This window comes from Ceratotherium simum, chromosome 12, assembly GCF_057802395.1.
Source record: "Ceratotherium simum simum isolate JZ-2026a chromosome 12, ASM5780239v1, whole genome shotgun sequence".
In the NCBI taxonomy this organism is placed as follows: Eukaryota; Metazoa; Chordata; class Mammalia; order Perissodactyla; family Rhinocerotidae; genus Ceratotherium; species Ceratotherium simum.
This window is the reverse complement of record NC_141911.1, coordinates 3,188,884-3,215,413: the sequence shown is the minus strand read 5'-3', so window position 1 is coordinate 3,215,413 and position 26,530 is coordinate 3,188,884. Positions and strand designations below refer to the sequence as shown.

General features: G+C 52.4%; 1 protein-coding gene across 1 annotated transcript in view; it reads left to right on the top strand.

Moving 5' to 3' along the window:
• Positions 1-2,196: 2,196 nt before the first annotated feature.
• Positions 2,197-26,530, top strand: part of PEBP4 (phosphatidylethanolamine binding protein 4) — a 199,009-nt gene continuing 174,675 nt past the window's right edge. Inside the window, exons 1-2 of the mRNA XM_004442284.3 lie at positions 2,197-2,327; positions 8,654-8,780. Of these exons, the coding sequence (XP_004442341.2) occupies positions 2,197-2,327; positions 8,654-8,780 (258 nt within the window). The remainder of the gene's footprint in view (positions 2,328-8,653; positions 8,781-26,530) is intronic.

Below are 26,530 nucleotides of genomic sequence, written 5' to 3'. Positions count from 1 at the left end.
AGATGTGTGTGGGGCGGGGGGGGGGGGGGGGGGGGGGCCTTCCGGGCTTTATTCCAAGAACAAAGGGAATAGAGGGGAAGCAAGTGGGGGCACAGGAGAGCCACAAGAGAGGACAGTAGAGCAGAGTGGTTAACAGCATGGAGCCGGACAGCCTGGGTTCAAATCTCAGGTCTGCCACTTACTTGTGACCAAGGTCCAGGTTAGCTAACCTCTCTGTGCCTCAGTCTCTCCCTCTGTAAAATGGAATAATAATAGTGCCTATTTCAGGGGATCATCACGAGAATTCAATGATAAAAGCCTGGTGCAAACTGAGTAAGGAGGAATTGCTGACGTGAGCGGGCTGAACAGGAGCAAGCCTGGACTCTCCCCCACCTCCAGACAGCCATTCATTGTGGGTGCTAAGGGCTGTTGGCACCCAGGAAAGTTCTGGCTTCTCTAGTGGCTGCCACTTTGAAGACGAGAGTCTCTTGGCCTTGGATGACCATTCTGGCAGCACTGTCCTCTGGCTCTGGCTGTCCCATGAGCTCCACGAAGACAGGGACCATGCTCACCCTATACCCCAGGGCTGGCTCAGGGCTGGCACAGGGCCCACACATGGGGTGTGCTCCATACTCTTTGGAAAAATGGATTTTGAATGAATGAACGCATGAACAGGTGGATCTGTGGAAGGATACTCACACTCTCCATGAATTAGTGAGCACTCCTTCCGTGCAGGCGCCTACTAAGTGCCTCACATAACTCATTCCGTTTCCCTCTCACCACCGTCTTGTGAGGAGGCTGCTAGGAGACACTTTCCGTAGGAGACATCTCGAGAGTGCGTTCTCTGTGGGGGACCCTGGTCATACTTCACGGAGACCAATTATTGAGAAATGCATTTAATAGGTAGCCCAAAAGAAGGGCTTTTTCCTAGAAGTTGGGATCCTGGAAGCAGGAATTCAACTGGAAAGCAAGCTATGCTGACAGTCGTTTCTCTAAAGATCTAGCCACAGACCCTCTATAGCAAGGGTCTCAGATCTCATCTTCCTGAGCAAGGCACAGGGCAATGGGTCGCTTCACCTGTTTTTGGAGGGAGAAGTGGTGCATCCTAGCAAGGCAGAGTGCCCCCACCCCCGTCACAGCCTGGTGGAGCTCAGAGCAGCCTCTGACACACACCATCTCAGAGAGCACAGAGAGCAGATCAAGTGGAAAGGCTGTGGGAGACCTGCCTTTGGTCTTCCCCTGCCGCTTGGCTTCCAGCCAGAGTCCCACACACACCCTCCTGCAGGCCTGTTCCCCCAGGGAATGCTTGCGCTCTGAGTCCCTGCTGCAGGCTCACTGCAGCTCAGCCCCAGGCCACCCCTCCTTCTGGCACGGCACAGCGCTGGTGCGAGCTACCCCTGCCCCCAGCTACCCCTGCCCCGGCAGCTCTGCCAGCCGGCTCCTCCAGAGACTAGTGTTTTGGGAGAGTGCTGAGTTCAGCACTGCTGCGAGGTGCAGTCCGCAGCATCCTTCTGTCCTCAGCCAGCCCTCCAGAGCGGCCCTGGGGGCCCGGGTGGCCCTCCCTACGTGCAGCAGTCCCTCCTACACGAGTCTCTATGTCCAACCACACCCACCACCCACCGGACAGCCCCGAGGCTGTCATGGCAGGTGGCGGAGGAACTGCGGGTGGGAGAAGCAGAGCTGTCCAAGGGGCATGGCCAGCCAAACTCCTACTTCTAGAAAAACAACTAAGGTCAGGCTCTCACAAGCACCCCCAGAACCTGCCCCCAGCCTAAAGCCTGGGGTCATCAGCTTCCCAGGCCTCAAAGCCAAAGGAGCAGGCTGGCCCTCAGCCAGCTGACCTCAGGCGGAGGGAGCGTGGGGGTGCAGGGCACACAGCAGTGCCGAGAGGTTACATAAGCACCTCTGTTTGCAGCCTGCTCTTTGCCCTGGCAACCAGGACTAGAGTGACAGCAAAGCCCTGCTCTGACGGAGGAGGGGCCTCAGCCAGGACTGCAAATCGAGTCCAGCTTGGAGTAGGCCCAGGTCCTCCCAAGGTGCTTGTGTCCGGGTGGCGGATTAGCTGCCGGAGCCCAGGCAGCTGCCCGCCCTTCTCTCTCTGCTTATCGGAGGTCTCTGTCCCACCAGGTGGGCCCCTGGGGTAGGGTGTGAGGGATGGGAAGTGTACCCCAGCAGAGGGCCCGTCAGCTCTGAAGGTTCCTTCTGTTCCAGGTGCCCATGGGCTGGAAAATGAGCCTGGCCATGGCAGCCCTGCTTCTGGGTCTTACGATGGTGGTGACAGAAGACGAGGAGGAAAATGACCCGTGCGTCTACGAGGCCCTGTCTGACAATGATGCTGTCCTCTGCAAGTAAGGCTAGCAGGACCCCACACAGCAACCGGGTGGGTGGAAACCAGAGAAGAGGTCTCAGGGAGGGGTGTTTCCAGAACCAAGGAGCACTGTCTCCTAAGGCAGCCTTTGTGGACAGGCAGAAAAGAAGGCAGCTCTGGAGACCACCTTGATGGAGGACGGCATTGGGGGAAGGACTTTGAGACGGGCTCCTGCCTTCCATAGGCAGTTCTCCCAAGACCAGGAGGCTCCCCCGGGGCCTCCAAACTTGAGGCCCCTGTGGTGCTGGCCTCACCCTCCCTGCTGGGACCCCAAGAGAGACCATCCCTCCCTACAGCCCGGAATGCTCCCTCCCCCCAACAAAGTGGCCGTTGTAAAGAAATGTGGCAGTTGACAGAGGGAGTGTGATTGGACCCTCCGTGGGTGAGAGGTGGTGGTTTGCTTTTTGGTAATGAGGCCCCGGAAGTGTCGGGACAGGCAGGCCTTTTAGGGAGTGAGGTCACTGGACGTTGTCCAGAGCAGAAGCTGGGTTCGGAGGCTGTCCTCTTCCCTCCTCAGGGCACGAGCTTCTCCCGCTCTGCATCGAGGTCCAGCCCTCTCCTCATGACTGTTGGTTAGAAAGGCCAGTCCTAATTGTCCTGGCCTCGTGGGTCATCCTGAGAGCTGCCCAGGCCACTTTGCTGCCAACCCCCTCTGCCAGTCTGGTGGCCAAGGTGGCCGCATCCCGCTGAAGCCATCGGAAGTGAGGGGAGGAAGAACTCTCACGTCTTACTCCGTCTTCTTGCGTACATTTGAATGCTACAGACACTACTTTCAGAAAGATAAATAAACGCTTTCCCTTAAAAAGTTAGGTAGTTGAATCCAAAAAATAAAATAAAATAAGTGTTGTTTCTATCACTACGTTTTTAAAACTCTAGCGAACAGTTCCGAGTGAGGTTTGTGTGGGCGCAGGAGGGAACGCGGCTGCGTCTCTCATGTGGGCGCCCGTCCTCCAGGTGCTCTGCTGAGTGGAACCTTCCGGGCTCAGGACGGCTTTTTACTCTGGTGGTAGAAGGTCAAGCCCCACGAGCTGAGAGGTCAGCTGGGCCAGGGCAAGGCAGGGGCAGGCCACGAGAAGAGCCCATTATGGGGGCCCACTGCGCTTCCCATGTTCACTGTGGGACACATAGAAAATGATCCTCTGTGTATGGTCACTGGAGGTGACCTGGGCCCAGCTGCCCTTGGCTCTGCCCTGCGAAGGTCCACATGCTGGCACCCTGGTGGCCTGTCTCCGTGGCACACGTGGGAGCTCTGGGCACCTGTTACATGCTTTAGACTCCTGGACTTATTCCATTGTTATCAGGAACCCACCAAACAGGTATTCTCATCCCCATCTTGCAGCTGCCCGCGGTGCTTACACAGCTGACAAGAGGCAGAGGGGCATTCAACCCCCCTTGTCTGGCGCTACACTCACGCTCTTCCCCCACCCACCTCCAGCTGCTGACCCTCCTCCAGGGCCTGGAGCTTCTCAAACTCCGGTAAAGGGGGGCTGTGTTAGTCCATTCTGGCTTCTATCACAAAATACCATAGACAGGGGGCTTACAAACCATAGACATTTATCTCTCACAGCTCTGGAGGTTGGGAAGTCCAAGATCAAGGTGCCGCCAGATTCTGTGGCTGGTGAGAACCTGCCATAGAACCTTCCTGGTTCATAGATGGCTGTCTTCTCGCCGTGTCCTCACACAGTGGAAGGGGTGAGAGAGCTCTCTGGGGACTGTTTTAAGCACAGTAATCCCAGTCATGAGGGCTCCACCCTCATGACCTAGGCACCTCCCAGTGGCCCCACCTCCTAATCCCAGCACACTGGGGCTAGGATTTCAACATATGACTTTTGGGGGACACAAACATTTAGTCCATTGCAGGAGCCATTCTCAGGACTCCATAGATTACACCTAGACCCCCCAGTTTGAGAAGCATGGACTTACAACACTAGGGTTGTATGCTAGGACAATGTCTTTTGATTCTAAACCATCATTGCAAAAGGGAAGCTTTGTCTTTATTACTGCTGAAGATTTTTGTTTGTAAAAGACCATCACTGAATGAGAACACCTCATGGACATATCAGACCCCCAAGGAGAGATCAGTACCCCCTGCACTGGGTCCCTCCCCAGGAGCCCTGCTCAGCTCAGGCTTCTGACCTTGCCAAGAGACCCCCCCCAGAGAAGCCACTCCTCTCATGGGCATTTAAAGTCTAATAGAGAATTCTTGTAGTTAGGACTCAATGCCTAAAAATGTTAATCCATAAAGGAGAAATTTTATGTACAGTGACAAGCAGTGGGAAATATTGTTGAGAGAAAAGCTCTTCCAGAATAATACCTCACCTACTCCTGAGAGAAGCCAGACTAGACTGACAACAGCACTGAGAGTCAGAACCCCGGGCTCAAGATCAGAATCAAGAGAACCACAGTCGTCCGACCTGAAGCCAAGGAGTGAGTCCACTCAGCAACCCTCTCCCTGCCGCCCTGCACAAGGGCCCTGGTGGCCTCTCCTCTCCTGGTGACCAGGAGCCGCGTCCCCAAGCCCTGTCCTTTGTGCTGACGAGCTCATCCTCCAGCGAGGGCCTCCTTGTCTCAAGGCAGAGGCTGACTTTCTTTAACTCACCCCTTTCTTCCTAGTTTTGCCCCAGGTGCTGCATCGAACAAGTCTAGTTTCTCTTCCTCTTGATGGTTGTTCAAATGTTTGGAGACAGATGTCATCCCCCCCCACACCTTCGCTTGAAGCTCTTTCTAATCAGGGCATCCACCTCCATCCTTCATGGCTCCTCAGGGGCCTTGGTTCTGGGCCTGTGGGCCTCACCTTCAGGAAGGGTTGGTTGGAGACAGACCTGTTGCTCTTTTCTAAGCATGGCGCCCCACACTTTCACACTGAGAACCACACAATAGAGGGTGGGGGTGCCCCCCGAGTCTCCTCATACCTCTGTGAAGGCAGCCTCATCTCCATGGGCCCTTTTGTCACCCTCTCTTTCAGGCAGCTGGAATTCTGAGCCCTTTCCACAGGTACAGCTGGGGAGCTATTTTTCTCTGATCCAATTCTTACAATGCTGAAGGGACTTAAGTGACATCTAGTCAAATGGAAGCCTGGAGAAACCAAGTGACTCACCCGGGAAGCCGTGTGGTACGGGGAAAGAGCAGACAGCCTCTGTAGCAGTCCTCTGCTGTTGCACAGCAAATCGCCCTGAAACTGAGCAGCTGCACACACTTGTCTTACAGTCTGTCTCGGCATGGCTCAGCTGGGCGTCTCGGGCTCAGGGTCTCTCAGGAAGTTGCAGTCAACCTATTGGCTGGGGCTGCTATCTCATCTGAAGTATGGACTGGTCTGGGGTGGGCTGCCCGGCTTCTGAGCTTACTCATGTGGCTGTTGACAGGCCTTAGTCCCTTGCCTCATGGCCTCACCGTGGGGCCGTTCACAGCATAGCAGCTGGTGTCCCCAGAGTAAGGATCCGAGAGGGAGAGCGTGTGAGAGGGCCTCAAGCAGAAGCCAGTCTTCCTATAACCTAATCTTGGAAGTGACCTCCCATCACCTTGGCCAGATTCTCTCTGTTAGAAGTGAGTCACTCAATACAGGAGACAGGGATCACTGGGCATCTCAGGCACTGCCTACCACACCACATCCCTCTTCTCCGCTCAGTTCACCAACTGTGAGACCCTGGGCTGCTTCCTTGACTTTCTCTGGGCCTCAGTTTACTCACCTGGGAGAGGAGAATAATGATAACAGATGCTTCGAGGAATTGTGGTATGAAAGAAATAGTACGCATGTGATGCACCTGATCTGTTGGGGGGCCCAGTAAATGCCATCCCCCCTGTCCATTACGCAATGTTAGATCATGGCCAAGCTGGGACCAGAGCCTCTGCTCCTTTCTCCTGTCTCTCTCGGGTGCCCCTTATCCTGTCACGGAGTCCAGGAAATGCCCAAAATCTCGGGATGGAGATTAGAATGTGTCCTGTGTGAGGTACACCTGAACAGGAAAGGCAGTCAGGAAGATGACACAATTCAGCTTTCTGAACTTGAACGCAAGTTTTAAAATGTGTTCTGACTAAATTTAATTTCTTTTTTTTTAATTCATTTTATTTTTTTAATTTTTTTTTTGAGGAAGATTGGCAACAGATGCCAATCTTTTTTTCTTTTTTCTACTCAAAGCCCCAATAGATAGTAGTATATCCTAGTTGTAGGTCCTTCTAGTTCTTCTCTGTGGGACATCGCGTTAGCATGGCCTGATGAGTGGTGAGTAGGTCTGCTCCAGGGATCCAAACCGGCAAACCCCAGGCTGCTGAAGTTGAACGCACAAACTTAACCACTATGCTACCCAGCCGGCCCTTAAATTTAATCTCTGATTCACTTCATCTTGGGCTTGTCCAGATCTTCATTTGGGCCGATTTGATTGTCTGAATTGTTAGTTATCAGCTTTGCATCATACGCGAATCTAATAAATTTGCCTGCCATGTCCTTTTCTAAGCCTTTGACAAAACTGCTCAACAGGACGGAGGCCCACGCGTGCCCTTGGCACCTCCGCTACGTGGAGCAACATGTGGGCTTCCAACGCTAGGCTGGCCGTGCCCTGTGGGTGTGACGGGGGTTGGGGCATGGACCTGATTGCGGTCCCCTGACATGTACCCTGCCAGGGCCTTCTCTGTGGCTTTAGGCCCACTCTCCAAATGGCAGCTGGGTGATTTTGCTTAACTGTTTTAACATTTGCAGCCATTCTGCTGGGATAAAAAGAGGAGACCTATTCATTCCCCCCCGGGAAGGCCCCCTGGCCCTCAGTTTCCCTCCTCTGTGCCCCTCGCTCTTTCCCCGTTCTGTGCTGTGTGCTGAATCTCCATCTCTCTGCCAGTGGAGGGTCCCCTCTCTCGGCCTCATCCGACTAGCTGTAGCGGCAGGGGGTTGTGGCAGAAACAAACCGAACAGTCCTTAAAACGCTGCTGTGAAGAGAAATGAAAACCTGTCCTCCAAAACTTCTTCACTAGTTATTAAAACCATGCCATCCAAAAGGAATTACTGTAAACCTGCGAAGAGTTCAGAGAAACAAGCCAGCTGGCGGGTCAGCTCCTGGCTTCGGGGAACTGCCCTGCCTCAGTTGGCCCGAGTCCTGGCACTGGGGGTGCAGGCCTGCGGAGGCGTCCTACGTCTGCAGGTGTCGCAGGCTCCAGCTGCCTCTGCCCAAGGCGGGACCTCAGGAGCCGTGGGAAGGGAATGTGGGGCTCCCACCAGGAAGCTGTCCTTGCCCCCCTCCTGGGTCCCAACCCTGAGAGCTCCCTTCCAGATCTGCTCCCTCTAATTATGTTCTCATGGGGTCCCCTTCAGACAGTCCTGCAGCAGGGAACCACAGGCAGCTCTGGGTGACCCCTGGCAGCCTATGGAGCTGCTCACCCACACTGGACTTTTTGGAAAGGCTGAGGACCCTTTCCTTGCTCAGTGAGCCATCCTACCCAAATGAACCCTACAGAGACCTTGGGTCTTGGTGATAAAAAATGACAGATGGGCAGGGAGGAAGGGCAGGTAAAAATAAAAAGAAAGAAAAAGTTGGCACAAAGATTATTTTATATGTCTGTTAGAAAGCCTGGCTTACATCCCTGAGTTTCACATCCAGACGAGCCCTGAAGGCTGACCCTGGTGAAGTTGTAGGACCAGCCCGATTCTCAGAACACCCGTGTGCAGGCTCTTCTCAAAAAGTGGATAAACGGATGCATCCTACAGTTTAGTGACCAGACGTTTCATGCCCTGAGAGAGATTTGCATTTTGAAAGCACAATGAATGGTAGTTGGAGAGCCTACAGTATGGGCAGTACTTAACCCAAAGAAGTGGATTATTTAACTTCTGGTGGGATTTTCAGGCATGGAGAGGATCTCAGTTGTTTAGGGGAGAGAGAAGTCTGTGCCCACTATGCTAACTTGCTAAACCTTTCTTTCCATAGTAAGAACATTCCTGAAAAGCAGTGTGTCGATATTATTCTTATAAACCCAATCCTACTTGAAAGACACTGACCAGACCTGCCGAAGTATGTGTAATCCTTCTCAGAAGTAAATACAGACAATAGTCAACGCTTTCTGACACTGACGACATGCCAGGCTCTGCAGTGAACATGGATCACTTACTTTCTTCCTCACACCAACCCTATAAGTAGATACTATCAGTGTCCCCATTTTACAGGTGAAGAAACTGAGGCACCAAGAGGTCAAGTAACTCTTAGGTCACACAACTAGTCAGTGGCAGCTCTAGCACTCAATCCCACTGGACTTAACATGCCCGACAGTGAACCCCAGGCTCCCCCAAAACCCTGACATGGGCTGACCACCTCCCTCTCTCTGCAGGGGCCTTGAGGTTTTCTACCCAGAGTTGGGGAATGTTGGCTGCATGTTTGTTCCTGTCTGCAACAACTATAGACAGAAGATCACCTCCTGGGCCAAGCCCATCGTCAAGTTCCCTGGGGCCATGGAGGTGAGTGAGCAGGGCCCGCCTGCTGGGGGCGAGTTGTGGGCTGAGGTTACTCAGCTAGGGGTCTTAAAGCTGCGTGCAGAGCAGTCTGGGTTGGGTCTGGTGATACCAGATGGCTGTTGCCATGAGCATGTACCCTCCTTAGAACAGCTGCATGGCCTTGGAGGAGGTTGGGCTGGGTGGGAGGGCTGCAGATGGGAGCTTTGGCCAGGCTCAAGGGCCTCTCTGCCGGGCCTTTCCCTGCCCCTGCACCCCTGAGGCCCAGAGCCTGCCTCCTCAGTCTACGTGGAGACCACCTGGTGTGTGCTTCAGAGTCGGCAGAGAAAAGGAGAAGAGAAGGCGTTGTGGGGAGCCCTTTCTCCAGTACAGGGTGGCTGGGCTTGCACAGTGATCTTCTGAGTGGGGCAGAGCTCGTTTGTAACGGGCAGCGCCTGTCACGTAGGTTAAACAAGTAGAGGTCAGTGTGTCTCGGCTCTTGGTCATCGCGATATGAAACCCACTCAAAAGTTCGCCCCAAGTTGTCTAAAATACAAGATTGAAGCATAAGAATTGGAAATAACTATTCCTTTTACTGAGGAATGATTAGTACCAAATTGTTCTGGAAGTTTCCCTTGGTCTGGGGATGTAGTAAGCCTGGGGAAGGGCCGTGGAAGTGGGAAGTGGGGCTGCTGCTGCTGCTGCCCCCAGTGGCCAGGCCACGTCCTGGGGGAGCTGCTCCAGTGTTCTGGTCACTGTTTCTTTCTTCCTTGACTCCTGGGCCATACTGAGCCCCCTAAGCATCGGGGGTGGAGGGCGACCCTCGCTCTCTGCTGTGTTTTAGTAGCAGTGGCCAGTGTCAGCCTACACACGAGGATGGTGATGTGTCCAGGACTCAGGTCACTAATGGGTGGAGACGGAAGGGTCGTGGTCAGGATGTGACCACACGCACATGGAAACCAGCCTTCTGGTCTCCTCTGTGCATTGTGACAGGGAGAGGCCACAGTGGGCTCTTCCCCTCTGTCGTTCCTGCCTAGGGGCTGTCACTACTGCCACTGGTCAGGCCTGAGGGCGATCGGCACAGGCACAGCAAGATACTGAGTTCAGAGGTGGGGGATTGCACAGGTTTCTCTTCTCTTTCTTTCTTGCACTGTTTTTCACTATCAGGAAACAAATAGACTGCGATGTGTCTCACAATTTGTGAGACTGAGGACATGGAACTTTGAGAGGCTATGGTTTCTGCAACCATGGCAAATGTCCTTTCCTCCGGGAGGCCGAGCAAGCAAGTAATGAGGAGACCTTCTGGGTCTCCTCTCCCTCAACCCTCCCAAGCCTCATGCACGTGCACACGCATCCAAGCACACACGTCAGCCCTTCTCTCTGGAGACCCTTGGCCCAGGTCACACGCATGGACAGGTGGGAGGAGCAGAGAAAGTATGGGTCACTGTGATTCTAACTCTTGGGACAGGAGGTGGAGGGCCGCAGAAGCAGGGCAGGAACGCAGTCCGTAGGGAAGAGTACATGCCGCCCTATGGGACGAGACTCTTGACTTCACCATTAATTCACTCGTCCTTGGGTTTGTCACATATGGAGTGAGGAGGTTGGACCAGATGCTCTCACAGCCCAGTGGCTGTCCCAAGACGGATTCTCAGCCAAGGGCTCCGTCCCACGTGAAATTGTAGCACATGTCCACTAGATGGCAGTGTAGACTTCTGTGAGTACCTGGTGTCCTTGGAGGGGACAAGTTAGAAGGAAGTTTGACAAGTCTTTGCATTTGATTCAGTTTAGTTGATAATGATTGTCCTGGGGTATGGACACGTAACGCAGAACAGATATCACCCCCTCCAGACCCTGAAATCTCCCATCCTGTCTGAGCCGAGAGGTGGGGTGGGGAGAAAACCTGGAGACTCGTGAAGGACACAGAGCTGTGGCCAAGAAAGCCAAGGAGGGTAGAGATTTTGCAAAGTAAGATTTGGTCACAGTGGTGGAAAGAAAGAAAGAAAAAGTAGTATTCTGCTACTATAGAACTAGTTTATGGAAATTTGACCTCTGAGAAGACAGATTCAGTTACAATTATCAAAAGCCACCATTCATCGGGTGATACCCACTTAACGCTTGACTTTATGCTCAGTAGTATTCATGTGTCATTTTATTTAATGCTCTCATCAAGTCCCCAAGTTAAGTATTTCTTTAGTCAAAACTGTTGTGGAAGTGACAAGAGGCAACTCAAACTGACTCGTGCTGAAAAAGAGGGAAGGCATTATTGGTTCACAAACTGAAAACTGCAGGAGTATCTTCAGGCATGGCTGGATCCAGGTGCTCACACAATGTCACCCGGAATCTAGCTATCTGCCCCTTTTCTCTACCTTTTCCAATGCTGATTTTATGTGTAAATAGACCCCTTTGGGTGACAAAGAGACCCCATCAGCTTCAGATTTATGTTTTACTAGTTTATCAATCCCAGTGGGAATAGATTGACCCTTTCCAACCATTAAAAGTCCCAAGATTTGTCCTGCTTGGATCACATGCCCATCCCTGAACCAAACAGTGGCCCTGGGCAGCCCCACTTAATCTACAAGAGCAGAAAGCAGCAGAGGGTGGTTCCCCTAAAGGAGACTCAAGGTGCTGGTTACCAGAGGGGGAAAGAATGTTGGGTAGGAAAAGCAGGGGAAGGTCCTCTGGAAGGAAGTAATCAGACCAAGCGCAGGGCTGGAAAGTGGCGGGGCCAGGGTTTAAACCCCGGTCGGTCAACTCCAAAGGCTTGACCCCTGGACCACTGGCAAGGGCTCTCCGCGGGACCTGGGGTGCTGGCACGGCTTGGGAGGCCTTGCTGAGGGCAGGCTCTCCGAGGACACGAAGCACAGTGGGTGCTCAGGCAGGTGGTTGCAAAGAGGTGAAGACAGGCTGGGGCGGTGAGAAATGAGGGGGTGGCCAGAGCTTCCCTTGAGGGCTAAGAGGAACAAACCCCTGTAGAGAGCAGCTGGTGAAGGCGGAGGGGAAGGGGTGCTCTCTGGAACAGGGTCCCTCAGAAGTGGGCAGGGAGCCGAATCCTGGTGACAGAGAAGAGGATGGAGGCGTTTCCTCTGGGCCCAGGGCCTGACGGAAAAGGACAAGAGGTTGGTAACTGGCTCTGTGGGGACAGCACCTTGCTTCAAAAGCAATTAGAGGGATGCCACCAAAGCAGCATTGCCAGTGGACATACCCAGGGAAGCCCCCCACACAAGCCCCATGGCTCTGGAAGGAGGGGGCAGTGGGCGTGGGGCAGTGCCTCCTGCCCACCAGAGGTCTTCCTGCCTGCATGTCTTTGCTGAAGCCACTTCCCCCTATTCGGACCCTGCACTCTGGGACACCCTGCTCCCACCAAAACGTTTCCTCCTCCAAGAAGCCTTCCCTGACTGCCTCCCTCTGGGCCCCACCCCCATCCCTGGCTGATCTCTTCTTTCTCTGAGATTTTAAAATATCCCCTACCCTCCAAACCAGACATTTATTTCCTTCTGTCTTGTATTGTGGTTGCTTATTCATATCTCTCACAGCTTCAACCAATTTCTAAGCTCTGGGAGAGCAAGGCCACGTGTTGTGTTTCTCTGAACCACCCATAGCCCCTAGCAACATTGCAGACCCTATGTTGGCTGTCTGGGCGACTGGGTGGATGAATGAATGAATGAATGAATGGCAGGTGGAAGGACGCCCCTGGAGTGTGAGCTATGAGATGGGTGAGCCCAGCGGTTTGCCCTTTAAGCTGCTGAGTGTCTTGGGTCATCTGAAGGAAAGGTGCGGAGCTTAGTGGGCCCCAGGCCAGCGCTAGTCTCTCCTCCACCCAGGCTGGTGGGTGTGAGCTGGAGGGGGGCAGGGGGAAGCAGAGAGATCAAGAGAAAGCCAGGTGGGCTCCCGGAAGGCAAAGTAGTGCAGGAGAATATGGGCGGTCCCTGTGCCAGCAGCCCGGAGAGCTGGGAGAGGCATTGAAGTTAGAGGAAGCTTTCTCCCCTGCCGCTTTGACAAACACAAAGAGGCAAACGTCTTAAAATGCATCCCTGCTCAAACCAACGAAAGCTGCAAGGCCCCCGAGAAGCCTCTTGACTGTGGCTCCTCCTTCACCTTCAGTTTAGCCAACCGGGACCCTTTCGAAGTGGAGAGACTGCCTTTAAATGGGGAGTGTGCGTTGCACCAGAGGGAAGGATCAAGACTGCAGCATTCTGTCCTGCTGGCCCTCGGCTTTCTCGTCAGGCTCAGCTCCTGCCCTGTTTCTCCTCCCTAGAAAGCAGGGGACCTGAGTGTTCTCCTACCAGGCTGGGTAGGCATGTCCCCATGCCACCCCGGGCCTGCAGCGTCTGTGTTGCTGCCTTCTGGGGCCGCCTCCTTGCCCTCATCAGCCCAAGGGTGGAGACACAAGTTTCGACACAAATTTTATAGAGGCCGGGAGATCTGGGGACAACACGTGAGGTCGAGTCACAGACTCTCCTCGCTGACCGAGACCTAGGAGCTCACCAGCCCAACTCCCATCCTTCTCTCCACACACAGCACAGAAGAATGAGGGCGCTGTGGCCACAAAATGATTAGCCGAGACAGGACACAGGGCTCCAGACCCCAGGGTAATTCTGGCTGGAGCAGCCCCTGGTGGGTGGGGCAGACTCGCTCACTGGGGAAAGACGGGGTGAGAGGCAGGCACTCCCTGCCCAGGGGAGCACGTGTGCATGCGGGCGGCCAAGCGCAGGCCCACCTGCTCCGGGACGGCAGCCAGCACACGATTTGGTGTTAGGGATGCCAAGTGATTCACTTAACAAATATTTATTGAACACACAGGCACCATGTCAGTGCTGGAAATTCAAAGATAAAAGGTGCCATCACAGAGCTCCCACTCTAGGTGGGGAGACAGAGAGGTGGACGGTAAAGGTGGAGACGCAGGGTGTCAGTGGTGCTCTAAGGCCTCCAGAAGGAGGTGACCCTCAGCTGAACTGCGGAAGGTGAATAGGCAGGGCATAGATGGGGGAGCCAGGATGGGCTCAGGAAGGGGCATGGCCACATGGGGAGGGGCCACGGAAGCTTTGTGGGCACTGGTGTGAAGTCTGGATTTTATCTTTTTGTTTGTTTTTGTTTTGTGTTGTTTTGTTGTTTTGTTTTGATTTTTGAGGAAGATTGGCCCTGCCCTAACGTCTGTTGCCAATCTTCCTCTTTTTCTTTTTTCTCCCCAAAGCCCCAGTACATAGTTGTATGTCATAGTTGTAGAGCTGTAGCTCTTCTGTGTGGGCTGCCACCTCAGCATGGCTTGGTGAGCGGTGAGTAGGTCCACGCCCAGGATCTGAACCGGGGACCCCAGAGCCACTGAAGCGGAACGCGTGAACTTAACCGCTGTGCCACCTGGCGGGCCCCTGGATTTTATTTTGAAGCCAGGCTGGGGTGTGTGGGCACCATTTGATTTTCAGGCTGGTGAACATGATCAGATTTGCAGTTCGGGAAGGTCACTCCGGCAGCACTGGTGGAAGAATGGTGAGGTGGAAGGCAGGAGGGCACCGTGCTGGAGCAGCAGAGGTGAGGGCATGAACGACGAGCATGGGCCTGAAAGATATAAAGGAGGCTGACTCCACAGGGCTTGGTGACTGTGGAGGGGCAGGGACGGCAGGGGAGGGGAGAGTCGGTGAGACCCTGGGTCTCTGTGATGGGCAGGTGGGTGGGAGAGTAAAACTGAGCATGTAATTTATCTGCCAAAACAAGATGATTTTGAGAGCAAAGGGGGTGCTCTTAATAATTATCAGGCTGGCAGGTGGGATTGGGCACCGTCCCTAATAATGGTGCTTTCACCAAGTAAGGGACACAGAGAAGTACTAGATCTGCAGGGACGACAGACAGGGGCAGCAGCTTCTGCAGACACGGAATTTGAAGACCCTGCGTGCACCCGGAGGCAGCCGCCCAGTAAGCAGGTCTAGGGCCTGATGCTGAGAAGAGAAGGCAGGGCTGGAGGCCCAGATTTGGGTCCTCAGCATCTGGGGGTGGGGACGGGGATCTTCGAGGTGACAGAGCTCACTTGGGGTGAGGACATCGAGTGGTCAACAGCAGCCAGCCTGCAGAGGTCAGGTCAGACAGGCAATGGGGAGGCTGCCGCGGGGCCAGGCTGGGGAAGAGCCGTCGGATTTGGCAGATTGCCTGGCACTGCTCTTGAGGGACGGAGAGAAAAATCAGGACAGTGGGCTGTGGGCAGAAGGTAAAGTCAAGACACAGTAAGGAGTCTACTGGTGGGATCCACCGATGCGCCAGTGATGGTTTAGGGAAGAATTAATGACATGCGACCGTCACCCAGTGCCTGGCACATGACGTGACGGAGCTTAATAAATGGTATCACTTGTTATCATGATAAGAGATTGGTTTGTAGTCTGAAGAGTACAAGGCACAGACGATGGGTTTGGGCTTCGGGAGGCTCTGGGAGGCCCGTGTGTGACTGAGGCCCAGAGGCAGGAGTCAGTGAGGTTGTAACAGAGAGGCGGCCAAGTGGAGCGGGTGAGGAGAGCGCCCAGCGCCAGGACGAGTCCGCGTGCGTGGAGGAGAACCTGCTCACATGTCATTTTATCCTTTGTCCCTGAGCAAAGTCGCTAAAATCACCGGACTGTGTTCCACCCCAGCCCAGGCCACTCAGCCAGCTCTTATGGGGGCGCCTCTGGCCACACCGGGACCGGTGGAAGAGAAGCGGTGCTCGTCACCAAGCGGACAGCAACACTTGCAGTCCGATTTTCAGGTTGCAAACAAACTTCCCATGCAGGGTTTCACAGGATCCTTCTAGCAACGTTGGGAGATGGGCAGAGTAGGGATGACCCCCACAACCGCAGGCGAGGGACATGGCCCAAGGTCACACTTGCCAAAGCTGGGGGGTGGAAGAAGCAGCCGCAGACAGCAGGCTTCCTGCCTGCCAGCCCCCGCTCTGTCCCCTGTGCAGTTCAACCTCTCGAACCCACCCAGATTCCTGGAACACAGCCCCTGAGGTCCGTGCAGACTCGAGCTACCACGCACTCACCCATTCATGAGTCCACTCCCTAGAGCAATCCTGACGGAGCTGTCCCCTCTGCCCGTCTCTGGACACTGTTGCAGGAGCCAAGGGCACAAACAGAAACCCCACAACCCCAGGCATCTCCTAATGGTAAGAATGTTCATTGTTGTCATTGTTAAAAGAATGAACTGGGAGGTGCTTCTCTTGCTCCGGGGCGGCTTCATTAGGAAGCTTCTCAGCCTTGATCTTCACTCCCAGTGCTCTTGATCTCCTCACCCTTCCTGTCATTATACTGACTGCTCTGGTCAGACCTGAGCCCGACCCTTGGGAACTGGTTATTAAGGCGCCTGCTCCCAGTCCACAGCGATGCTCCCACAGCACAGGCCAACACGGGGTCTGCTCTGTAATTGAGCATCTGATATCGGCTGAAAGCCTCCAGTCAAGTGCTGGGGAAACAGGTTCCAGATGTCTTTCGGATCAAATAATGTTTCTTTGAAAAAACTGTGTGGGCTGCTCCACTGAGGGGGCATATGGGGCCTGAAAGGAGAGTTCAGTGGGTTTGCATCCTGGTTGGAAAAAGAAAGGTCATTCACAAGCGTCTGAGTGGGGCTCTGCGCGGGTTTGGGATCTGTTCACAGCAGCCTGTTGGGAGTGTGAGCAGAGGCTTCCTGGATTTTAAAATAGCTGCCCAGCCTTTGTCGGAGCCAGTTAGAGGAACGAACACGTGCCTTTTGTGTGCTGCAGTGACTTGTTGCTGCTCTCACTGGAGAGAGAAGGGGGGACCTACAGAGGCGTTCAGAGAAAGGTTGTACATGAGTAATAATGTCCCTGGTTATTTGTTAACACTTGCAGACTTGGGGGTGGAGGGGAGGAGAGGGGGAGGTGGGAGACCTGCTGCTGGGACGAGGGGCCCACTGCAGTCTGACAGCCCTCCCGGTGGGCACAGGCCGAGAACAGTGTGGGGTAGCTGCTGGGGGGGCCAGTGGGGGCCATTGCCATGCCGTCGAACTTTGAGGGCATCTCTCTCTCTACCAGTGCACCCCAGGTGCCCGACAGTGCGTGGTTCTATCTTAGAGCCCGTCTGGCCCTAACCACGGCAACGTGGGGCAGGCGGGCAGTGGGGGGAATGGTGTCTGTGTTTACAGATGCGGAAACAGCTGCTCAAGGGAGATTATGTATCTATTTAGCTTTTAATACACTTTATTTTTCAGAGCAGTTTTAGGTTCACAGCAAAACTGAGCAGAAAGTACACAGATTTCTCTATCCCGCTTCCCACCCCCAACAAGCCTCCCTCACTACCAGCATCCCCACGGAGCTGTGCCTGTGCTACAAGTGACGAGCCTGCATTGACACGTCATAATCACCCAGAGTCCGTAGTTTACATGAGGGTTCCCTCGTGGCTCACCCGCCCTAGGGGTCTGGACAGATGTGTGGTGACACGTGTCCATCATTACGCAATCATACAGAGTGGTTGCCCTGCCCTGAACATCCTCCGTGCTCCTCTACTCACCTTTCCCTCCCTGCTAACCCCTGGCAACCACTGATCTTTTTATTGTCTGTATAGTTTTGCCTTTTCCGGAATGTGTTATAGTTGGAATCACACAGTTTGTAGCCTTTGTAGATTAATAGAGAGCCTGGACTACTGGCTGGGCCTCCGCCTCCAGTTCCAGCCTCTTCCTCACTGTACAAGGGTCTGGTAACGCTGTCCGTCTTTGCCCAAGCCAGTAGCCAGTTGTCCTTGGCCTAGCTTCCCTTCTGGGAATTGTATTTCCCTTAACTGGACGTTTCTCCCAAGATTTTGGAGGGGACAGGATCCACCTCCTCCTGCCCCTGGTGTCGGCTTCGGTATTCTCACCATTGGTTTTCTTGTCTGTCTCTCCAACTAGACATAGACTCCCTGAGGGCAGAGACCTTTGTGTACTTGGGAGAGGGCAGGAAAGCACGCAGTTCCTTGCGGTGAGACTCACGCTCGATATGGAGCTAAGTGCGGGGTGGGGTTGTCCCTTGGTAACACGACTGTAAGGGTTGCAGTTTTCAAAGCACCTTCCGTGTCAGGACAGCCCTTATCTCAGATCAGTCCTGAGAGGTGGGCCAGGCTGGTGCCCACACTGGGGAAGCCGAGGCCAGGGTCCCCAGGGGAAGACAGATGCTGGCCTCAGAGCCAGCGCCTGTCTGCTTGTTGCCCCGCACGTCCTGTGAGTCTCCTCACACCTTGTGGACACGAGTTTGCTCCAACACACAGACGTGTGAAGTGGAGTGATGAGACCAGAGCTCAGATGCCCTGGCTCCTGTGCCGTGCTTTTTCCTGTGCCCCTCCATCCCTGTGGTCCCCAAGCCCCTCCATCCCTGTGGTCCCCAAGCGTTTAGTACATGGTGCCGTTTACTGGCCGTTTCCACGTGGCCAGACTCTGTGCTGAGTGCTCTAGTAACATCGTCCCACTTCAGCCTTACAGCGGCCACCTAGTGGGTATGACCACCTTCATTTTACAGATCAGGAAACTGAGGCAAAGAAAGACTCCAGAGCTCATGAGCAACAGAGCCAGGATTTGAACCCAGGTCTGTGTGGGCGCTAGAGGGCAACCTGCAGGGTACCCCAAATGGCCTGAACTGTTTCCCAACTGCCCCCTCAGCCACTGAGCTCCAGTCCCAGGGTAGAAGCCAGGCCCTAACCCAACATGGGGAAAGAGAGGTTAGTGAAGTTCCCCTTGCTCCGTCCCTTCCCTTTACAAATGGGCCCGGCGATATCAAGCGACTTAGCAAAGGGAGAGATGGGCAGGGTGGGGCATGCAGGGGTATGCACAAATCAGAGACCCTCGGTTTCTTCCCCATCCGCAGTCTGCACCACTAACCCTAGGTAGAGTCAGTGTAAGGCGTCCAACGTTCTAATTCCCAGGCCTGAGTTCTTCCCGTCGCATGGGGAAAGCACAGGGCCTGTGCCGGTGGCTCAGAACCCTGCAGCATAGACGAGCAGACCTTCCCCAGGCCAAGGCAGACAGGCCCCTATGGGCCAGGAAGGGAGGAGGGCCAGGCCCTGCTTAGCGCTAGGCGTAGATCCCCTCCTGCTGTTTCCTGGGGCTGCAACTGCAAGAGTTGACACCAGGGGGAGATAGGTGACCGTCATCCTGCCTCAGGCAACGCGAGCCGGCATGGTAGCCCGGCAAGCTGGCGCAGGAAGGCATTGCCCGGGCCTTTGGACAGTGGAGACCTATCCAATAAGGAAGAAACGGAGGTCCCTGACTCAGGTCAAGCGTGCACACCTCTGCACCCCTCATCCCATCTCTCCCTTTGCAAATTGGTTGTGGAAATGCCCTTCTATTCAAATAGAAGTATCCCTGGACTGGAATTCCTTAAACCAGGGGCCACTAACAGGAAAAGCCCTCAAGGGCCAGGCCTCTAATTAGGTGGGTGAAACAGCCAGTTGGAAGAGAAGAAGTGCGGAGGCAGGCCTGCTTGCACTGAGAATACCCCTCACATCCCACCTGGCATTAAATAGATTTTTAGAAGTTGGCCTGGTGGCGTAGTGGTTAAGTTCGATGTGCTCTGCTTCGGTTGCCTGGGCTTCGCCGGTTCAGATCCCGGGCGCAGACGTACACACCGACTGGAGAGGATGTTAGCTCAGGGACAATATTCCTCATCAAAAAAAAAAAAAAGATTTTTAAAATTGGGCTAGTGGTCCTCTGTTCATCCCCAGTTTCCCCCGACCTGCAGACTTCCTGCATATTATTAGTCTAATGGGAATGGGAATTGCTGGTCTCAGAGCCACCTCCATTGGGGTAGAGCGTGTGGACCCTCAGGGGTTAGCATGAGAAGTACTGGGGCCCTGGCTTCGCACAGACTTTGTCTTACACCTCAGTCTGTTGGTTGTAACTCTGTGACCTTGGGCAAGTTACTTCTTTGAAGATTCCTTTTCCTCACCTTAAAATGGGTATAATATCCATTTCCAGGTAAGATCCAGTGGTCAATTCTCAATCCTAATCTTTCTTGACCCATCAGCAGCATCTGACCCAGCTGGTCACTTCCTCCTCCTACATACATTTTTTCAACCTGGCTTCCGGGACCCCCACTCTCCGGATTGGCCTTTGCCCTTTCTGGTTCTTCACTTCTAGTCTCCTTTACTGGTTGCTCCTCCTCTCCCCAGCCTCTTCATGTAGGATATCCCAGGCCTCGGTGTTTGGTCTTCTCATCTTTATCTACACTGTCTCCCTTGGTGGTCCCATCAGTGTTGTGACTTTAAATGTCATCTATATGATGTCCCACTCGTGTGGCCAGTGGGGTATCTGATAGACCCTTCAAAGGCAGCAAGTCCAACCCCGAGTGGCCCGTCTCCACAACCTCCCAAACCTGCTGCATCTGCTGTCTTTCCCCATCTTGGCGAAGAGCAGCTCCAGCCTTCCACTGTGTTAGCTGAACACCCTGGAGTCAGCAGTAGCTGCTGTTTCTCTCCCACCGCCTGTCCAGTCCACCAGGAAACCCTCTTGGCTTTGCTTTCAAAATATGTGCAGAAGTTGACCGCTTCTCCTCTCCTTCACTGCTAGCACCCTGGCAGGGCCACCGTCTCTCTACCTGGACTATTGCAATAGCCTCCTAACTGGTCTCCTAACTGGTCCCAGAAGCCAGGTGAAAAAATGTATGTAGGAGGAGGAAGTGACCAGCTGGGTCAGATGCTGCTGATGGGTCAAGAAAGATTAGGATTGAGAATCCTTGTCCCAAACACCCAGCAAATTCCCAACACAGCAGCTGGAGTGAGCCTTCAGATCTGCAGGTCAGATCAGTTCACTCTTCTGCTCAAGATCCACCAGAGTAAGAGCCAAAGTGCTCGTGATGGCTTATAAGACCCCATGTAACCTGGCCCATGTCACCTCTCTGACCTCAACTCCTACCATTCTGTGCCTTGCTCACCCGGCTTCCTGCCCTCCTTTCTGTTTCCTGGCCGCACCAGGCATGCTCCAGGGCCTTGGCAAGAGCGAGTCCCTCTCCCTGGGTCACTCCCCCCTCATTTCTCCATGGCTCACATCCTCACCTCCTTCAAATCTCTGCTTAAATGTCGTCTTCTCAAGGTGGCCAGCCTTGGAGCTCCTGAGCCCCCTTATCCCTCTGTACTTCTTTCCATTGTATTTATTACCTTCTAACCTACATATAATTTCATTTATTGTGTTTGTTTGTTTTGTCTATTCCCACCCCCACCCCACAGCTGGGATATAAGCTCCCTGAGGGCAGGAATCTTTGGTTTATTCGCTGGTGTATCCCAAGCACTAGAACAGTCTCTGCAACATAGTAGGGGTATTTGTTGAATGAAGATTATTGGATGAAGGTTACAAGAGATCACGTACATGTGGCATCAGTGCCAACACAGGAGGCATTCAGTAAATGATGATGATGGTGATGGTCCACACCCAGGTGAGCTGTGCAGCCTGCAACGTGACGGCCGAGGCAAGGCAACGGCTAGAGGATATGGGATTCCAGATAGAAGGGGGGTAGATAAAGGGTGTGTGTGTGTGTGTGTGTGTGTGTGTGTGTGTGTGTGTGTTAGAGATTTAAGAGGAAATGACGGCGAGGGAGAGATGGAAAGGAAATATTTTATCCCTGGTTGGAGAGGACTAGATCTACAAGGCTGGACAGGGGGTCCTGCAGATAGCAGACACTCAGTAAACCTGAGGAATGAACAAACTGACCCTTCGTCTTGTCAGTGCATGCAGAGCTGACTTCAGAAACTGAGCAAGCAGCTTCAGCAAATGGTTTTGGGGGCTGGACTGAAGTCAGGACGATGGAAGGCAGTAATCTCCTGAGGCTGGGCAGACGGGGCAGTCTGCAGCGGTGTCTTCCTGGATGGTGGCCGAGGTAACCATCCCCTGCTCAGGATCACACCATCCCACCTGGAACTCCCTGACTCTCGGGCCCCCTGGGGGTTGGATTGAAGAGAAGACCCACATCTCTGGAGAGCTAATGTCCCAGTTATCTCTTCCCCTATTCCCTCTTCATGAAAACCTATATTCGGTGACATGCGATGCCAGCAAAACTGCCTCCAGCTCTTCATCTTGCAAATAGATTGATGGTTAATTTCAGGTTTGGGATCCAATCCCTTGATTTCTAATGTGCTAAGTCAGAAGCTGCTCACCAGCTCTCCATACATCTGGTGCTCTCCATCCTCCACCTCACCTATCTCAAATGGGAAACAAAGCCACGTGAGATGTACTTTTTTCAGTCTGTAATCGTGGAACAGCTATTTCCTCCTCCTTGTTCATTTCTTCCATTCACTAGCAAAAACCCAGTGCTTGCCAGGCTGAGATCTCTTGAAAGGCAGGAGCAGCAGACAGGTCAATTCCTGCATCTCCCTGGCAACCATCTCTGACCTGGCCCCGTGGACTTGAGCCTCAGGACCATTAGAAAAATGAATGCAGAACCCCATCTGTACATGAAATCCAGGCGGTTTAGAGCAGTCAACGTAAACCCAAAACCACAGCCATAAAATAACTAGAAAAGAAGCATACAGGTAAATATTTATCTGATCTCAGGGTGGAGAAGGCATAAAAACCAAGGGACAAAGTCATGAAGGAAAAGAAGGATAGATGTGAGTTACAACAATATTTGAAACGTCTGCACTTTAAAAAAAAATGCCATAAACAGAATAAAAATCCAATGACAAACTGAGAGAACATATGTGCCAGAAATATGGCAAAGGAGTATTATCTTTATGCATAAAGAGCTCTTATAAATCAATAAGGAAAAGAGGAATTCTCCATAGAAAAAGAGCAAAGGATGTTAGTAGGTGATTATAGGAAGAAGAAAGTTTATTAAAAATGTGGGAGGAAAGCTTCAATTCAAAGAAATGTAATTTTTAAAAATGGTAAGGACTTCATTTAAAACCAACCAAATTTGTAGTTTGGGTTTTTTGGGTTTCTTTAAAGGAGAGTATACATTACAGGTAGAAGTACAAATTGCTGCAAGCTTTCCAGAGGGTAATTTGATAATGTGGATTAAAATCGTTAGCATGTTCCTTGTGTTTGAACACTAATTTTAGTTCTACGGACTTATTCTAATCTGATTACTTAAGCAGAGACAGACACACAAATTTATGTAAAAGGATGTTCATTATAGTGTTATTTAAAATAGCGAAAGGAAAAAAAGAAAACCACCTAAATGTTCAACAATAGATTGGTTAAATAGACTATGTTCTATCCAGATGAAAAAGTATGGTGTAGCCATTAAAAATCATGTTCTCAAAGAACATTTAAGGCTATTGGAAAGTCTTACAATATATTTTTAAGTGAAAGAAACCAAATGATAAAACAGTAATTTCGCTATAGTCCCAATTTTCAAAAATTATATCTTTTTATGCATGCAAAAAAAAAAAAACTAGACAAATGGAGAATACATCAAAATGTTAACATTGGATCGCCTCAAATGGTGGGATTAAGGGTGATTTTAATTTTCTCCCTTACACTTCTCTGTAATTTCCATATGTTCTCCAGTGAACATGTATTACTTTAATAATAAGGAAAAATGCTATTTGGGGAGAAAAAACCTGAATGCGAAGAGGAAAAGGCTTCAGCTACCCAAATGGTCTGAGTGCTGTTGCTGTGGAAACTGTAACTTTGAATTGTCAACTTTTTGTGAATGACTTCCCTGCTCTGCGGGGTTAGTGCTGGGGCTGGATTCGGCATCATCCGGGCGTGGGCTTGTGTCCAGGGGGTTGGTAAATCTGAGGGGCCCTGCCCCAAGCAAAGGTCCACAAGAAGGGCCCTGAGTTTCACCCTGGCTCCCTCTCCCCTTCCAGGCTGGAGGGGCCTGGCGTCCCGTGGGGGATGCTGGGGCAGAAGCTGCCCTGTGTGCAGATCAATGGGGAGCTAAGAGGAAGCCCACTGCTTCTCTGAATAGGGTTCCCCCAGTGCCTCTGCGGAGTACTCAATGGATCGCACTAATCAGCCTTGCCCCATTCTCAGCCTGGCATCTAAAGACGGGGTCCCAGCAGTGGTGTGGGGAGATAGGACAAGCGGCTTTACTTTTATTTTTGTGTCAATGATAAAGATGGGGATGCCACTGAGTCCCGTGGACAGTTCCCTTAAGTGGGGCATTTAAATGAAGTCCCAATCCCAGCTTGAGCCTTGACCATTTGCTCTGTCTCGCCTTCCTTCTCTTTGCCACCCAGAGAGCAATCCCTGCTTTGAAGGGGGGTCATGGATGAAGCACTAGCCCCGAGACCTTTCTGGAAGCTGGGAGGCTGGGTACCCTGAGTGCAAAGGCACTTTCATATGCCTATTCTGGGAACACGAATCTCTTACTGCCATTTGTGAATCCTGCTCTGAGCTCTAGGGTGTGGAGAACTGGTTGATTTATAGATGGAGGCAGCCACAAGTTGGAATTTTAAAAAGCAATGTGTCCTTTGAGCAGGAGCCCGGGCTGGGGGCTTTGCAGGCTGTCGCTTTGTCCCGGGGACCAGATGGAACTTGTTTTTCTGTTCACTTGGGGGTTTAACCCTTCATGCACTCCCTTCCCTACAGCCCCATTCAGGAATCACTTGCCTTTGGGGCGAGGAGTCAGCCATGAGAAAGAATCCACACATTTGAGCCTCAACGACATTTATTGGAAATGCCTCATCTTTTCAATCATCTGCCTTTGCCGGATTATGTTGTTTTATTTAACACACACTGACATGTGCCAGGCACTGTTCTAAGTGCTTTAGAAATATAAACCCATTTACTCTTCACAATCATTATTATCCCCATTTTACAGATGACTAAACTGAGGCACAGATAGGGTAAGCAACATGCCCAAGGTCACACAGCTGCTGAGTGATGAAGCCAGGATTAGAAGCCCAGCTGTCTGGTTTAATCAAAATCACGGCTGCCTCTCAGATAGCAGGTCAATGAATCCCGCTCTTAACAGTTCCGAGCTCCTGGGTGATTCTTCCCACTTGAGAGCGTAACTCACCGTCCACCTGATATGGAATTAAGTCCTAGGCGTGTGTGCCTGAAGTATCACTGCCATCCGGGGTCTGTCTCACCTGATACAGTGTTTCCATCAGGCCCATCAAGCTGTGAAACTCTTATTTTAAGATCCATGCAATGTCACAAGAAAGATTCAAGTTCCAGGGCCCACGCCCACTCCACCCACAGCACGTGGGAACCCAGGGCCACCCGGTGGAATCTGGGGTCCCTGAGTCTGGAACTTCTGTTCTACTGGAAAAGCTTTGTGTCACATACTGCTTCCCTCCAGCAGGGGTTCTGGGGTCTGCCTTTTGGCAAGCTCTCTTGCCTATTTACGAGCAGAACCCACAGGTCTCTTTGAACCTTTGTGAAATAACGCTTCCCAGGCAGAAGGAGCTATTCCTGACCCTAGGGAAGTCAGCACGGTTCTTTGTCCCCTTTCTACAGAGGCAGGAGCTAGACAGAGACCGCAGCTTGACACTCACCAGGACCTGGGGCTGGCAACAGTGCAGCGGCTGGAGTCGGTGTCCAGGGCACCCAAGCTGTGTGGTGAGGGGCTGTAGCCTGGGAGAGGCTAATAAGGCACCAGACCCTAAATGAGGCAGAATGGGTTTTGTCACATCCTCATCAAGGGGGTCACACGTGCACACGGAAACACTCTGCCTCATGCCATGGGGTCATAGGGCACCCGGGGAACTTGGGGTAGTCTATTAAGGAAATGACATGGGGCTTGGAGTCAGGAAGTAGGTTTTTTGGTTTTTTTTTTTGGTGAGGAATATCAGCCCTGAACTAACTAACATCTGCCAATCCTCCTCTTTTTGCTGAGGAAGACTGGTCCTGGGCTAACCTCCGTGCCCATCTTCCTCTACTTTATATAGGATGCCGCCACAGCATGGCTTGCCAAGCGGTGCCTCGGTGCACGCCCGGGATCCAAATCGACGAACGCCAGGCCACCGCAGCAGAGCGCGCAAACTTAGCCACTTGCGCCACTGGGCCGGCCCCAGGAAGTAGGTTTTTAATAAAAATGGCAACACAATAATACCACACAAGAGTGAGCTGTTCTTTCTAAGCTGTCTTCTGGATAATTGAACCTTGCTCATTTATGTACTCAAACTTCTTATTTTAATCATGTTATGTATGTGTTGTATTAAATCTATTTAATCTAAAACAGATTACATACGACCTTCCCTTCTTAAACAGTCTAATGAACATAATGTAGCCTCTGTTAAATGCCTGCATGTCATCATTGTGAACCTCTGTCACAGGATGGTGCCATTGCTACATATGAACACTTCTCCCCCTGGCGACAGGAGTTGCTGAGTTGGGTTCTCACGGGGTCTGTCAGTGCGTTCCTATGGCTAAAGGCCATGCCTCTATGGGCAGATCTGGCCTAGCCCTGAAGGGAGTAACCCCTGGTCATCAGTCATCTGGGGCTGGGAATGAGAACTTTGGAGGCTGCCTCAGTTGCTCTATGGTGTTTTCTCCCACAACACATCTGACACCAATGTGCGGGTTTTTTCCACACCAACAACCAGTTCTGCAACGCTTGGTTCACCAACGTGGGTCTTACAATTCAATTCATTTCTCACGCTAACCACCCAAACTTAGTATCAGACTCCATAGGCTAAGGGCTCAGTCCTACAAGACCATCCCCCACTTCAGACGCCAGTCACAAGTATTGGGTGCCCAGGGTACACACACCTCTCTCCAACTCTCCAAAAAGTCAGGGGTCCCCACTACACCCCTCTTTCAGGTTCAGTAATTTGCTAGGATAGCTCATAGAACTCAGGAAAACAGTTTACTTACTATTCCCAGTTTATTATAAAGGATACAACTCAAGGAACAGCCAAATGGAAGAGATGCACAGGGCAAGGTACGAG